Source organism: Emydura macquarii, unplaced genomic scaffold (assembly GCF_026122565.2).
Source record: "Emydura macquarii macquarii isolate MOO-44397 ecotype Brisbane River unplaced genomic scaffold, CSIRO-AGI_Emac_v2 contig_2205, whole genome shotgun sequence".
Lineage (NCBI taxonomy): Eukaryota > Metazoa > Chordata > Testudines > Chelidae > Emydura > Emydura macquarii.
Window position 1 is genome coordinate 25,151,753 of NW_027132342.1, and position 15,044 is coordinate 25,166,796.

The 15,044-nt window shown below is 38.3% G+C and overlaps 1 protein-coding gene across 1 annotated transcript in view; it reads right to left on the minus strand.

The window, feature by feature from the left end:
• CFAP54 (cilia and flagella associated protein 54) overlaps positions 1 to 15,044 on the minus strand; it is a 173,878-nt gene that overhangs the window by 102,039 nt on the left and 56,795 nt on the right. Inside the window, 5 exon segments of the mRNA XM_067559769.1 lie at positions 3,588 to 3,687; positions 7,736 to 7,882; positions 9,447 to 9,569; positions 10,920 to 11,075; positions 12,149 to 12,296. Coding sequence (XP_067415870.1) covers positions 3,588 to 3,687; positions 7,736 to 7,882; positions 9,447 to 9,569; positions 10,920 to 11,075; positions 12,149 to 12,296 — 674 coding nt within the window.

Consider the following 15,044-nt stretch of genomic DNA (forward strand, 5'->3'; position numbering starts at 1 on the left):
GGAGAACTGAATGTGAGTCTCCCAAGTTCTAGGCTAGTGATCCATCCACTGGACCATCCTTCCTCTCCTATATATATTATCTATGTTAATGATTATGCTATACAATTTGCTATTATAGCAGCATGATTCCAGTAAAGACTTTATAATTCAAATTGATTTATTCTACACTTAGATGTTTTAAGATACCCAGGTCAATAAATCAAAGTTTTATTTCAGTTTATTATTTTTTTTTACATATTGTATTAAAGAAGATTTTTTGCTTCAAAAACAAAAAAACACCAAAAAAAAACTTTATTAGTATTTTCCATACACAAATATATGCAGATTGATATATGGCAAGACTGAGTGTAAGTTTTCAGACATATCTTGCCAATACCTACTTTCTGTCTTATTGACATACCCATATTTGACATTAGTCTACATAGATATATTATGTACCTCAACCCAGAAAGGCTCTACAAGGCAACCCCTTTCCTAGAAATAAAGAGGATAAAAATTAAATAAAACAGAGATAGGAATGTAATGAAAAAAGAACTGGCATAAGACCAAGATGCCATAATAATTATGCATGTATGTCTTTCATATATGATCAGATACTGTATTTTTTTCTAGTTGTTCCTGTTAGGTCAAGTTAGTTTTTCCCTCAGTGCCATGGTAGCTATTTAAGCCAGCCAGCAGGGGAGAAAGCAGCATCTATTTTCATCATACTGAAAAGATCCTTTTAGACATTAGAAAAGAGGATGCAACACTTTCTTGATGCTGATTATGGGCGCTAACTCTTCTAATACATTCAGCACACAATCTGAGTGAGCGTGAAGAATTAGTGCCCAGCACTGATGAAAGTGCTTTAAATATACTGCTTCAGTAATTATACTGTGTAGTTGTAGCAAGTGGCATAGGAAAAACTGGCTCTCTCGTCTCCACTTCCCTTTGCTGTGTTTGACAAGATCAGCTTTGAATAAGCATTTTGGGGCCCAATAGCGTCTGCTTAAAATTTTAATTTGAGAAAATCTTCAAGAGAAGGAGAAACTGAATTATCCTTTGTGTTCAGGCAGATGGTTTCCCAGGTTTCTAGTGAAACAGGCACATTCAGCTCCTTTTCCCATTTCCCTCTTAGATTGTCATCAATGGGATGCTGCACAGTGTAGATCCACTTACAAGAATTTCCCTCAGAGTGGCTTTTGTTACCATATTTGTTAATAATGTGCTCTAGCAGTGAGCACATTGTGCTAGATGACTTAACTGTATTCATTAGAATAGCTGTTACTGGGCATCTAGCATTTGTTATGAATGTAGTAAAGAGGAGACTTGTCTATTGCTTTGTTCTATGTCTTTTATTCTGAATATCCTTTTCCCAGCTAATGATTTGTAAATGCTCCTTTATCTTGAACTTTTCTGATTTAGATATTGTGTGTTTATTCATTTATATTTTGCAGTTACACCTGCAAAATCAAGCACCACACTTCACACCACAATAGCACTTTGGCTATTGCATACTGCACATAGAATTGTTGATCAAAATGCATTCTTCTGTAGCTGATTAATTCATTAATTTTATTTTCTGATAGGTATATAACATGGTACAGTATTTTATTAAATGAGCTATTTAATTTGAATTTAACTTACGTAATTCATTAAAGCCTCAATCCCACAACTTGTTCTGCATGAGAATCTGCATCCATCTCTGTAGAACAAGTGGCAGGATCAGGACCTAGCTAAGCCACATATTTAATTGGATCTCTACACTTTCTTTTTCCATTTATTACAGAGATACGTTCATTGCCAACATGCAAGTAAGTATGAGAAGGGCGGGTCTGTAGATAATACAGAACCATCAGTATGACTCCAGAGTTATAGTTTTAATCAAATTTCCATTTCCGGTCCTATTTTCAGCCTCATCTAACTTTCACCTAAACTTGGCAAAAAAACCAAACAAACGAATTTTTAATCTGAATATTTTCATTCTTAATGGAGGTTGCAAAACGTTTTTTAATTGATCAAGCCATTGCTAAATTAAAAGGCAGTGAAATGTTAACAAGTCTGTAATTCTTTCAAAAAAGAGTAACTTTCTGGGTGAACATTTTCTCCTCTGACATTTTCGACCATTGCTAGCACTGTTTGCAATGGCAAGAACTTCAAAGTAGACAAGGCATCAGTGGCCACCAATGATTTAAGCCACTCTGTTGACTAGTCCTGCTCCGAGCGAGTCTAGACAATATTGTGGACAAAATGTAAATAACTACAAGAACTCCCTTCTTGGCCATCACCAGTGGAGGTGCAATGGTGTTAGCCCTGGTGGGAAGTTCTAGGGAAAAAAGGCTAGTGCAGACAAGGTCACATGTAAGCATCAGCACCTGAGGCAGCAGTGGATGTGCTTGAAAGAAAGAGGCTGTTGCTGCAGCAGGAGCCCAAAGACGACTCAGAAGAGCATGGAAAGAAGCAAATGTGCCCCTACAGAACCTGAGGCAGACTTGGTGGGGAGATCATTATCCTGAGGAGTATAGCAGTCTTGTTTTAGGGAAACTAGCCAGGGGACAGAGCTCCCTATTTTTCCAGCTGGTGTTTGGAGAGCAACTGGCAGCTCATCTCTACCTCCTACTGAAACATCTGCAGCTGAAAGGGTGGGGAATAAAAATCCATCTTGTGTGTTTCTCACTCGCCCACTTTTAAAGTCTCTTGAAGTAGGGGATTTTCCTACTCCATTCTAGAGTGAAGAAGAAAGATTATGGGAATGGAGAGAGGAAGAGACTGACACTTACTAACCATTAAACTCACCTTTTAAAACAGAAGAATTAATAGAACAGAAAAGGATTGAGAAATGAAGAAAGGAACATTCAAAGAAGACTGAAATATGCATTCTACTTAAGGAATGTGAAAAATAAATAATACTCCCTTATCTGATCCAGTATTAGGAGCAGCTAAACATTTCAATTATTATTATTATGATTATGATTATTTATGTATTTATATTGCCCCACTGTGGTAGGTAGAATACAAACACAGAAAAAAAGACAATGACCAAACAGTCACTTGTGACTAGTAATTAGTACCTGCCATTCACTAATAGACTCTGAAAGACTACACTTTTAAAATTTAATATTTTTATGGGTTGGGACAATGATATTTTCTAACGTATACTGTTGCAGGCACTTCTGCAGGAAATTTAAGCTCAGAATGGCTGTAGGTCATTAGATTCTCAAACTAGATTACACTGAAAAAAAATCATACCAGCATCTGAAACACTTGAGGAGGCAGGATATAGCATAGAGCCCCAATGTAACTGATAGAGCTTTTAAGCTCATTAGTTTGTTCGCTTGAATGCAGCGATCACGGTTGTTAATTAGGAATGAGATACTATCACTGAAAGGTAGGAAAGACTTGATGAAATGCTATATGTTACTGCCAAGCTAAAAGAGGCGACAGAAATCATATATTTGGTCAATTATGTTGTATCCCTCATTTTCCCTCTCAAAAAGAGCCAAAGAACCCACAAGCACTGATTTGGCAAAAGCATTCTTTAATGCAAACCTTGAGAAATAGGAGAGAGATAATAAGGTAAAAAATATATATTTTGCTAAAACATATACCTGGTCTTGTCAGTTTGAGGAGGTTTGATTCCAGAGCTGCTAGATTCTCAGATGCTTTTTCAACTGCGGCTGCTTGTGACTTCTTTTTACTATAAAGGCTCTAAGAATATCAGGTAATAAATTATTAATACTTAGAATTTATGTAGTTGTAGACAGAAGGTCAATGGCAGAGCCAGGAATAAGTCCCAAGTCTTCTAATTCCCTGTTTGGTATCCTAGCCAATATTTTTATTTGTTTTTAATGTGAATTTTTCCAGTGACAACTTTAGACTAAACCAAGAAATAAACTCCATATAAATTGTAATTTACAGAGGTCAACTTTCTGTATATTGAATTATTTGGGTATAATGAAACTAAATCAAAAGAGAAAGCAAAATGGCTTAGGATTTTGCCAGAACTGTGTTTTGTTTTGTTTTGTTTTTTTTAAACATTTAGGGGGAAATCCAATTAAAAAAATTCTTGTGGCTTCCTGTCCATTTCAAACCCTGAAATGTTCAGGATGCTGATAACATGGCAACTTGCACTATCTAAGCTTGCCTCAGAAAAAAAAATCTGTAACGAAATGTTATTGGCCGGATGCAAGAGAGCTCTCTCATGGGCCTCTAATTTTCCTCACCTGTTGGGGATACACATCCTGCACCAATTATTACTGTCCAAGGGCTAAAGTGCGATTCATTTCATGGGAAGATAACTGGTTTGTATTTGTTTAGGAAGGGAAGGGGGAAACAAGAAAGAATTTTCTGCCCATCTGTCAGTTCTGCTGGAGGTAGCAGGCTGCTTAAAATGTGTCTGTTGCAGCAAGGAGGTCCACAGTTGCCAAGATGGGCTTTTCTCACTTGTGAGAAGTGTTTTGATAAGGCTAAGGGAGTGACCTTTGGAGCTACCTGTCCTCCGTTTCTTTCCCTGGCTAACAGGTTCATTTCAGAGCTCAGTTAGGAAGTGTTTGCTTTGAGCTTTATATTTCTTCCCTGACTGACTGACATTCAATCATATAGGGAATAACTCATTCCCTTAATTAGGGCACTGAAGTAGCTAATTGTCATGTCACATCCAGAAGCTTGATTGACATATTTCACTTGGACAGGATGGGCTAACTGCTCCACTCCCAGGAAGGGAGAAATCTAAATAGTACTCAGATTACATCTCCCGTAAAATGCCATGGACTCCCCACTTGGTGAAGGGAGGCAGTGCAAAAGGCAGGCCTGTGGTTGCAGAGCATCATGGAAGATGTAGCCATGCTAGCGAGCCCAGTGAGGAGAATGGGTACCCAAGGTAATTGAACTACAACTCACAAAGCACCACAACAGCAGGCATTTGATTTTTTGACCAAAATAATCTAAATTTTCCTAAGAAAGCAGATACTTTTTGTGTGCTTGGGGAAAAAACTGCTGGGAGAATCCAGCCAAAAACTCAGTCAGCAACAGCAAAGAAAAAAAAAAAAAAGCTGAATCAGGAACCTTGTCCAACTAGTTTGTACAACTTTCTCCCTCTGGCTGTTTGCTCTCATTTCCTCTTATCTCCTCCTTCAGGCTCTTTATTTTCAGCCTCATTTCACCTGCCCTCATAACCCTCATCCTTCCCCCTCCTTTTAATGTCCCATCTACTTTTCTTATCTCTCTTTTCAGCTAATTCCCTCCCACTGCCAAAAAACAGGCAATAAAATTGAATTAAATTAAAATAAAATAAAAAGAGAGAAACAAACAGAAAAAGTCGTGGAACTAACTAACAGGACATTTGCCTATATATTGTATTAGTTTCCTCCAACCCTTTAACTGTCCTTTTTATTTAGGTTGTCAGCTCTTCAGGGCTGGGACTGGCTCTTATTCTGTTTCTACAGTGCCACGCTTAACAGGGTCCCAATTTCTGGTGGGATCCCCAGGCTCTACTGTAATACTACTACTACTAATAGGATGTAGCTACAAATGAGGAAATATCCCTCAAATAGGAAGCACCGGTTGCAGAGGCTAATTTGGGCTGACCTGAACATTTATGGTATCAACTGATGTTGCGTTCAGTAAAAAAAATTTTCAGTGGGCAATGAGTACAACTATAAAAATCAAAAAGCCCTCTCTCCTTAGCTATTAAATACCTCTGTCCAAGGGTAAAGAGCCATGGTCCACAGATTTGAGTCAGCACTTTTCATACTATCTGTGACTGATTTGGAGATACTCCATAATAATTTATGAATACTCTATGTTGACATGCTTACTGAGGTGTTTTCTATAGGACAGTAATGGTTTAATACATGAGGCAGTCAGGAAGGGAAAGAATGTCTCAGGATAAGCCACCTTTCCACAAACAATTGAGGGCAGTTAAGGGACCGTGCCAGGACTATTAACTTGGAAGATTTTGCCGCCTATTTAGCCAGGTACAAAATGGTTTGTATTAGGACAAAATAATCCCACAAACACAGGAGATCAAAAGACTTCTGGCAGATTTTAAATGGAATGCTCTGTAACAGGAAGCAGTTGTTTGGCGGAACCAGGCAGAGACAAAAGCACTTGCTGTAGTGTCTGAAGATGCTAGATCAGTGGTTCCCAACCTTTTTGGCTTGAAAACCACAGATATCATTTTTACAACTCTGAAGGCCCACCAGTCTCCGCTAGCAAGCTCTCCTACTTTCCCCCACCAAAGCCAGATGGAAGGAGTTTAGCAAGGAGGCTGCCTCCTCACTGATCTCCCATCCCCCTGGCTGCAGGGAAATCGCACACATTCTGTAGCCCAGTGCGCTCCACCTGGGTCCCTAGGCAGTGGGCTCCCTTCAGCAGCCAGGGGGATGGGAGATCAGTGGTCCTCTTCCTCTGGCTCCAGCAGAGACCCCAGTGCCCATGGACCGAAGCAGAGTGCTTTGCCATGCTCCCTGCTACAGCCAGGGGGAGGGGAGCACTGATTTCCAGTACCCTTGGCTGCAGCAAGGAGCCTACAGAGATCTTGAAGCCCTGTGGCAATGTGCTCCGCCTTGGTCCTAAGGAGTGGCTCCCTTCTGCAGCCAGTGGAAAGGGAGAGGCAGGCCACTTCGAAAGACCCTTGGGCCACTTTTGGCCCCTTGGCCACGGGTTGGGAATCACTGTACTACATCTTGTTCTACCACTACCATCAAGGGTGTTAAGCATGTAGGTAAGAAAGACGTGTGTAGGCTGTTTGTTGTTTTAAAATCCTTTTTCTCTAAATTCTTTGTTCCTACTGCTAAAATAAACAGTTCTTTGGATTTAAGAAGTCTGTCTGATCACTGTACACCACTGGTCACAGACTCCTGAAGGAAAGCAAAACCAGTAACTGAACTTACTCGGTCCCATAAGGTAAGCACAGTTTATATACAAGGTACTGTAGCCCAGGGCCCAGTGGGAGAATTGCAGAATTCCACCCTGGGAGAGATGAAGGCACAAGGCCTAAGACTTGCAGAGGTGCTTTCAGAGAGACCAAAAATGGGACACAGGTGCAGCTAGTCCTGTAACTGTGACACCATCTTCTTCCCTCCCGAGAAGAGCTTTAAATCACCACCTTCAAGATCGAGAGAAGACGGGATGAACAGTGGTATCTTTTATGTCTCTTTGAGAAAGGCTGATAGGAGTCTACCCTCCAGAGGACCATGGACATCACTGATGATTGCAAGGTTCACTCCATCCTTTCAGATCCTATGAAATACTGAGACTGCATTACAACCTCAAGTGAAAGCATATCCAGAGCCAATCCCTGTGTTGTCCTCTAGCAGCCCCAGGCAGAAATGCATTCAAGTCTGGGTGGGAGAGGCTGGTCTGTGAGGAAGGAAGGTGCCATCAAGAGCACCTCTGAAGATGAGCAGCAGCAGCAACGAGAAAGCTAAGTTTCTCCAGTTCAATATACTTGAGATGCCAAATTTTCAGAGCTTCTTTAGCTCTGCAATATCATCAGTTATTTATTTCTCTGTCATCCAGAGTGTTTCTGAAAACAAGATATGATGGGCAGTATGTTACTATGACAATTGTTTGATTAAAATTTATTTCAACTTTCTGTGGATGTAAGTGTTCTTCTGTGATATGTTAAAGCAATGTTGTGTGTGTCTTTAAATTACTTACACCGTCTCATATCAGTAATTTTTTGATGGGGTGCTATTATGCAACATTCTATTTGTAAAAAAAGAAAGGGAAAATTAAAAAAAAAAAAAATTACCTCATCATCTGTTTCTGTGTCAACTTGCATTTCTTCAATACTGCTGAATTTAGACTGTCCATGGGATATTTGTGAGGAATCCAACAACTTTTTCCCATAGTTAATGATAATTAATGCTAGTTCATATTCTTTCCATGAACGCAGTACCTATTAAACATCTATTAATTAATTTATTTTCTTTTCACATAATAAGTAATATTTAAAATTTTATTTCATTGTTTGTAACTGGAAAATATATGAATATTATAGAGATATTAGCCAATTACAAAACTCAGCATGTAAGTATCTCATACATAATCATGCAGTGCAATAGCATCAAAGTTTATTGATGAGAAATTGTAAGTGCAAAGAATTTAGTTTGGAATTTTAAAATCTTCTTGTCCAAGTGCCTAAATCTGTAGTGATGTATCTCAGTTTATACATCCTCTTTTGCATGTAGATTTTCAAAGCTGGATTAGGCACATTGCTGCTTTGAAAATCTGATTTGATATTTGCACACTAACTCTTTTCCTCCACTACCGGATGTTGTCTGAGTTCCCCAGAGACAGTCTCTTCTTCACAGATACCTGGGCCATTACCTAACAACTTAGGTGTGCCTTGGATTGGTCCAACTTTTCAGCAACCTGCTCTGGCTAGGTGCCTTCCCACCTACTTTAAAAACACCCTATTGTGCACTTAACCTCTTGACCATGCCCATAACTCAAAATACTAGGTGTACCACCCACTCTACCCCAAACATTCAGCAGCCTTGCAGGCACTTTGAATCACAATGCTAATAATTTGTTGTATGCCTATGTTCCACTGTAAGGTTTAATTAGGCTCCTCTGTCCCTATTAAGGCACATAAAATGCATTAAAATTCCAGACTTAGTTCCAGTTTCTATTTACTAAACCAAAGCTTTCAAACTAAGGTACCTAAAGTTAGGCTCCTAAATTCTTATGTAGGAATCTAAATAAAGTAAGTGGCCTAATATTCAAATGTGCTGAATGACTGCAGCTCCACTGATGGAAATAAAGAACTTCAGGTGCACAGCAACTCTGAAAATCAGGGCGCTTATTTATGTTCCTGGATGTAGGTGAATGACCTGAGGTTCTTACATTTGTAAAATTGGGCTATTATTTATTAGAAAAGGAGGTGAGTTAGGCTTGATGTCAGAAATGGCTTTTCACCCAGGGGGCTATTTGTATGTAAAACCATTTACCTTCCTCATAGTGGGAGCAGAAGTAGACCAGTGGTCATTTCCACATGAAATTTACAGCTACTAATAAGGCACTAAAAGTCTTTCACACTATAAAAATCCATTTTATGACGTATTATACCACAATTAAGGTACTTTTATTTCTAACATATAGTCCAATAAAGAATAAAATGTAAAGTTTGTGAAATCTAAGTATCGCAAATTACAAACAAAAATGAGGTCACTGATTTCATCCAATAAGCAATAAATAAAGAATAATCTATGCCCTGAATAAATTACTTAATGAAGTTTCCGACTTTTAAAACTTAAACAACAATAAACAGTATTATTAAAATGTGCTAATTCAACATGTCCATAAATATTTTTATACCGTTACTTCTCACTTTAAGCCTTTATTCAAGAGTGCCAAACTCTTCTTAAGGTCAGATCAGTACAATGAGGGCTTGTCTAATTTTTTCATGTGGTATCTACTGAGCCTTAAATCTACAGTTCTAAACACAATAAAGTAAATACCTGTGCTGTGTAAAAGGAGGAGCAAGCTATCATATGCTGAATACTCTCATAACAACTTGTCTGTTTCCTCTGTAAGGTAGAACTTGGAATTTCTTGAAGGACTGTTAGACACTTAATGAGGATCTGAAAGCACAAAGATTACAATATGAAGCCCTGAATTTGCAGAGACTTTCCAGGATCAGTGCCTAGCAATGTATCATCTTGTTATACTTGACTGTAAAACTTAAAAATAGTTTAGTCAATACACAGTGTGAGATCCTAGTCCCATTGAAATCAATGGTAAATGGGACAAAATTTCACTCAAAGTTTTAGCAATAAATGGCAAATTCTGCCTAAAGTAATAGATATAAAAGTTATACATGATAGGAATTTTTGCTGTTTTAATTAGCCAAAAATAAAAGAATTTATAATGTAGTATGAGATAACATACTCAGAGATAGATCTACTGCAAATTGTTGAGCTGATCAGAAATTTAAATTAAAAACAAATTTTCACATTATTTTTGTTCTCCAATCATGATTTTCCCTCTCCTGTTTAACAGATATGAAAAGTGGATATGACCAAACTACTATCCATTAGAACAGGGAGCCGAACATGGAAGCCATGTTCCAATAGACTGGTTTTGCATTTTGTGTGATATCACAGCCAATGACTGCCCAAATGAGACCCTAACATTAGACAGACACAGTATGTGAATCCCTGTACCTTTTCCCAGTTGCTCTCATCCCCTCTTGGGTTTTAAACAGACTAATTATAGCTATCAGTTAGTTAGCTCAGTCTAATCATAAACTAGAATTTATTTTTGTTTTTATTTGTTGATCACAAGCTAGAAAGTCTTTGGATGCTGCCAACAATATGTTTAACTGAATCCTTGATAAAACTAAGTATTATTTATGCCAGACACAGAAATAGAGGGAATGGGCTCAAGTGGCCTTTCAGTTTTCAATTTGAAAATGCTTGCTTTTGGAAAGGAGCTTTGTTTTTAAAGGAAAACATCTCTCCATTGAAAACAGAAATTGCACTACCAAGACACCATGTAACAATGTCCTAGCTTGAAGAGAGAAGATGACCAGATATCAGAGGGAAGTACTCAAAGAACTGGCAAATGCTCTCTTGCTTCCCTCAACACTGCTGTTAGTAAATTGAATACAGGTAGAGGTTATGGCCCAGATTCTGCCACAGTTTAAATCCACCACAGTACCACAACAAACTCAACGGAATTACACTGAACTTACAAAAGCAAATCTCAGAAAAGAATCTAGATTCATGGATTTTAAGCTTTATAATATTTGGCATGGAAAAAGAGATACCTTTGTTACGAAAATATCAAAAACTTTAAAAATTTTGCTCTCAGTAAGCTACTAAGAACACACAGCTGACAAGTTTGGTTCACCTTCTGTCTACTTCATTATACATTAATTTTTAAATTCAGAATATTTGTATGCAAGCTGTCTCTCTTTTAAATGCTCTTACCTGAACTACTGGCACTGAAGCAATCTTGTGGTAGATAATCGGAGCAAGGAGACCATAACATTGAACAACAGATTGCAGGGCATAATTTGCATCATTTAACCAATTACTTAGTTCAATCGCCACTACCATTTTCTTGCATTCAGCTAGTCTAGCAACCTGTAAACGAACAAATATTTTTATTCAGATGTAAAGTCTGTTTAAATTACTTACCACAGAGGGTGGAAGATGAAACATATTTTGTGGCTCTAGCAGCATTATAATTGGATATAGGATGTCTGAATTTGGAATAAACTTTACAGTGATCCCTGCTAGAAGTATATAAGGAAATGTAGCATTGTTCATTACTCCACAAGAAGACTGAGATTTTAAACTAATTTTATCCTTTGAACACAAGCCTACAAAGCCAGGACCACAGCCTCAGGTGCTTTTCTACTGAGCAAGGAAAGAGAGGTTATGGCACCAAAAAAAAACATAGCAAAGTGGAAATTTCACATGCTAATTTCTCGCATTTAATTGATAGGAAGGTATCAACTCCTTTCTTGCCCTGACATTTTAGGTTCCAATTCTGCAAGCCATGCTCATGTGTGCAGGCCCAGGGAAGTCACTGATGTACCCCACATGAGTAAGGGTTACAGGACTGGGTTATTAGGCAAAAGGTGTGCAATGGGACCTGCAATAAAAATGGAATGAAAGTTGAGTGGATATACCTTTGCATTGCTACCTTCAAGAAGTACTATATCATTCTTTGGGGGGTTAGGATAGGCAAGAAATAACTAAGGCTACAATGCCAAAGGCATTCTATTACAAGTTTAACATTAAAGAAAAAAAATACAGGTCAGGTCACAAAAACATTTATAAAGAAAAAAATTCTAGCAACATTGAAGTAGCACAAAATTAAAAGTGATTTTTGCCTCTTTTTTAGGACCCAATCCAGACCCCACTAGAATCACTGGAAGTCCTTCCATTGGCTTCAATGGGCTTTGGCCATTAATAAGGAAATAACTGATCTAGAACAGCTCTTTCTCCAAACATGAAAAAATATCAGCAAATGTTAGCAGACTTTAATAACACAGAAGGTTGTACTTGATGGCTACATGCTAATGAAGAATGAGGTACACTGCAGTTACAGTTAATACATTGTAAAATACACCTTGGAATTTTGAGATAAAACTGCTAAAAATCAAAAAAGTAAACTCAAATCCAACATACTAGTTTTAAGCCATACATACTTGTCCATTGTACTGTATCTCATTGGAACAAATGGAATCACAGAAGAGTGCTCCTTCCATAACATTAATGTCATTAATAATAAAAATGCTCCTAAGAAAGAGGTGCAAGAGGATTGGAGAAGTCTGAGATACAGCATCAAGACATAATCTACAAAATACAAAAAAAAAAAAGGACAAAATGATGGTAAAAGTACATAATTATGAAATAGACATTCCACATATAACCTGCATAATTTATGAAAATACAAAATCTACTTTAACAACATAAAGCAAAAGGAATAACACAGCTGCTGCTGCTGACAATGCAAATGAGATTACTTTCACTTAACCTTGCCCAGTGATGTCAGCATTGGATGAGGGTGGGAAATGTCTCCTGCTTTGGTCTGTGTCAGGCAGCTAGTACCCCAGGATGGCTTTTCTCATTGTTCCTCCTTTTAATATAATGTGACTGTATATTTTGACAACTTAGACATCATTTCAAGGATGTAATAGGCTATTTATTTTTTAATCAGTCTCTTCTTCTACACCTGCTGTTTATTATTATTATTTTCTGTTGTGGTGTACCTAAAGGCTCTACTTGGGTATCAAGGCCCCAGAACTGTAGACACATGCACAGTGAAAACACTATCCCTACAGCAAAGAGTTTATTGAGTATTCATAATATTCTCCTTTTTCTTGTTGATGTTTGGAGGCAAAATTCTCAACACAGTGGTTTTGTGCTTTTTCTAGAGGAAGGGTCTGTAGACTTGTTCATAGAGCTGACTTTCCCAGACACCAACAGGGATTAAAGGTGCAAGGTTCTCCTTTCAACCCCTTCTGCAGTCTCCACTAGTCATTGCTGCTTTTAAAGTAGTCAAATTAGCTAATCAGAGATCTACCGCTAAACAAATTGAAACAGGCTAACATCAAGATTTAAGTCTTAAATACCTATTTAAGTCAATGAGTGATTTTCTATTAAATTAAATGGGAGTTTGTTCAGGAACTGAGGGAGAAGAAAATCTCTAGAAAAAATTTGAGCAGCTATTCAAACCCCACACTCTACAGTTGATTCATATGACTCACAGTTGGGATAGTTTCAACAAAGGTATTAGATTTGGAACAAAAAATATTAACTGTTTAGAAAAAAATAAAGATTTGAAAAAAAAATAATGAAAAACCAATCCAAAATGAGTGTACTATGGACCTGTTCATGCCCACAAAATCTCTAACAAAGATTTAAATTAAATAATACTTTGTACTTCACAAAACTAAGCTTACAGAAGACTTTACAAAATGTATTAATATAATAATATTAAATACTCTGGAATCTTTGGAAAGGAAGGAGTTATCTTGCCAACTCTGACTCCCAATTTTTTCCAAAAATTTCCATAACTTATAAAACTGTCTGCTTTATAGGAATCAACTAGAATAGCTACAGTAGAAGTGGAAATGTATTATGATCACAATATGAAGAAGAGTAATATATATTTTTAGAAAAAGATATCTTTATTTTTAATATCCTCTATGCCCTGAATTCTTGTCATTAAGCTTTCAGTGTTCTAGATTGCTTTTGGCAAAAGTGAAACTTCTGAATATTTTATTTCAATAGTGATGTCAAAGATTTCCTATTAACACAATAATGCCAAAAAGAAGCTTAGTTAAAAGAAGATGAGGATGTATACTCAGACGTTTTGGATAACTGTTAACCTATCAACAGTTGACACACATTTGATTGTATATTGATTTTTTGTATGATAATGTCTATGACTCTATGACATATAAAGTAAGATCAGAATGGACTATTAGGATCATCTAGTCTGACCGCCTACACAATGCAGGCCACAGAACCTCACCCCCCACTCCTGTAATAGATCCCTAACCTATGACTGAGTTACTGAAGTCCTCAAATCAGGGTTTAAAGACTTAAAGGTACAGAGAACCCACCAGCAAGTGAGCCATGCCCCATGCTGCACAGCAACAGTTCCCAACGTGGGGTGCAGGACCACCTGGGGGAGGGCACCAAAGATTACAGGGGGTCCATGTGGATTCAGTAATATTGAGGTCATTTAACCCCCCGAGCTCCGTGCCGGGTGCAGCGCCCCTGAGCTTCATGCCAGCTGGAGCGGAGGAGCAGTCTTGAACTCCACTCCAGCCGGAGCAGAGGAACACCCCCTCCAGCCCTGCACCGGCTGGGCACCCAGCCAGAGAGAAGCAGCCCTGTGCCAGTGGGGGCCTGGAGCAGCCCCAGTCAACTGTCAGGGCCCGCCTCCATTACCCTCAGTCCTTTAGGAACGGGAAGAGATGGGGCCACATGGGGCGTGCAGTGGCAGCTGTGCCAGGGAAGGCTTAGCTTCTTACTCAGGTAAAAGTAATTTATTACTGTTATTTATATAATTTAGTATTATTATCATTATATGTATTTATAGAGGCTATGTGTGTGTATGGCTGGTGAGGGGGGCACGTGTTTTACCTAGTGTTAACCAGTGGGGCTTTCACTCAAAAAGGTTGGGAAGCACTGCTGCAGAGGAAGGCGAAAAACCCCCAGGGTCTCTGCCAATCTGCCCTTGGGGAAAATTCCTTCCCAACCCCAAATATGGCAATCAGTTAAACCCTGAGCAGATGGGCAAGACTCACCAGCCAGACACCCAAGAAAGAATTCTCTGTAGTAACTCAGAACCCACCTCATCTAACATCCCATCATAGGCCATTGGGCATATTTACCACTAGTAGTCAAAGATCAGTTAATTGTCAAATTAGGCTGACCCTCATACCATCCCCTCCATAAACTTATCAAGCTCACTCTTGAAGCCAGATAGGTTTTTTGTCCCCAGTGCTCCCTTTGGAAGACTGTTCCAGAACTTCACTCCTCTGATGGTTAGAAACCTTTGTCTAATTTCAAGTCTAAACTTCCTGATGG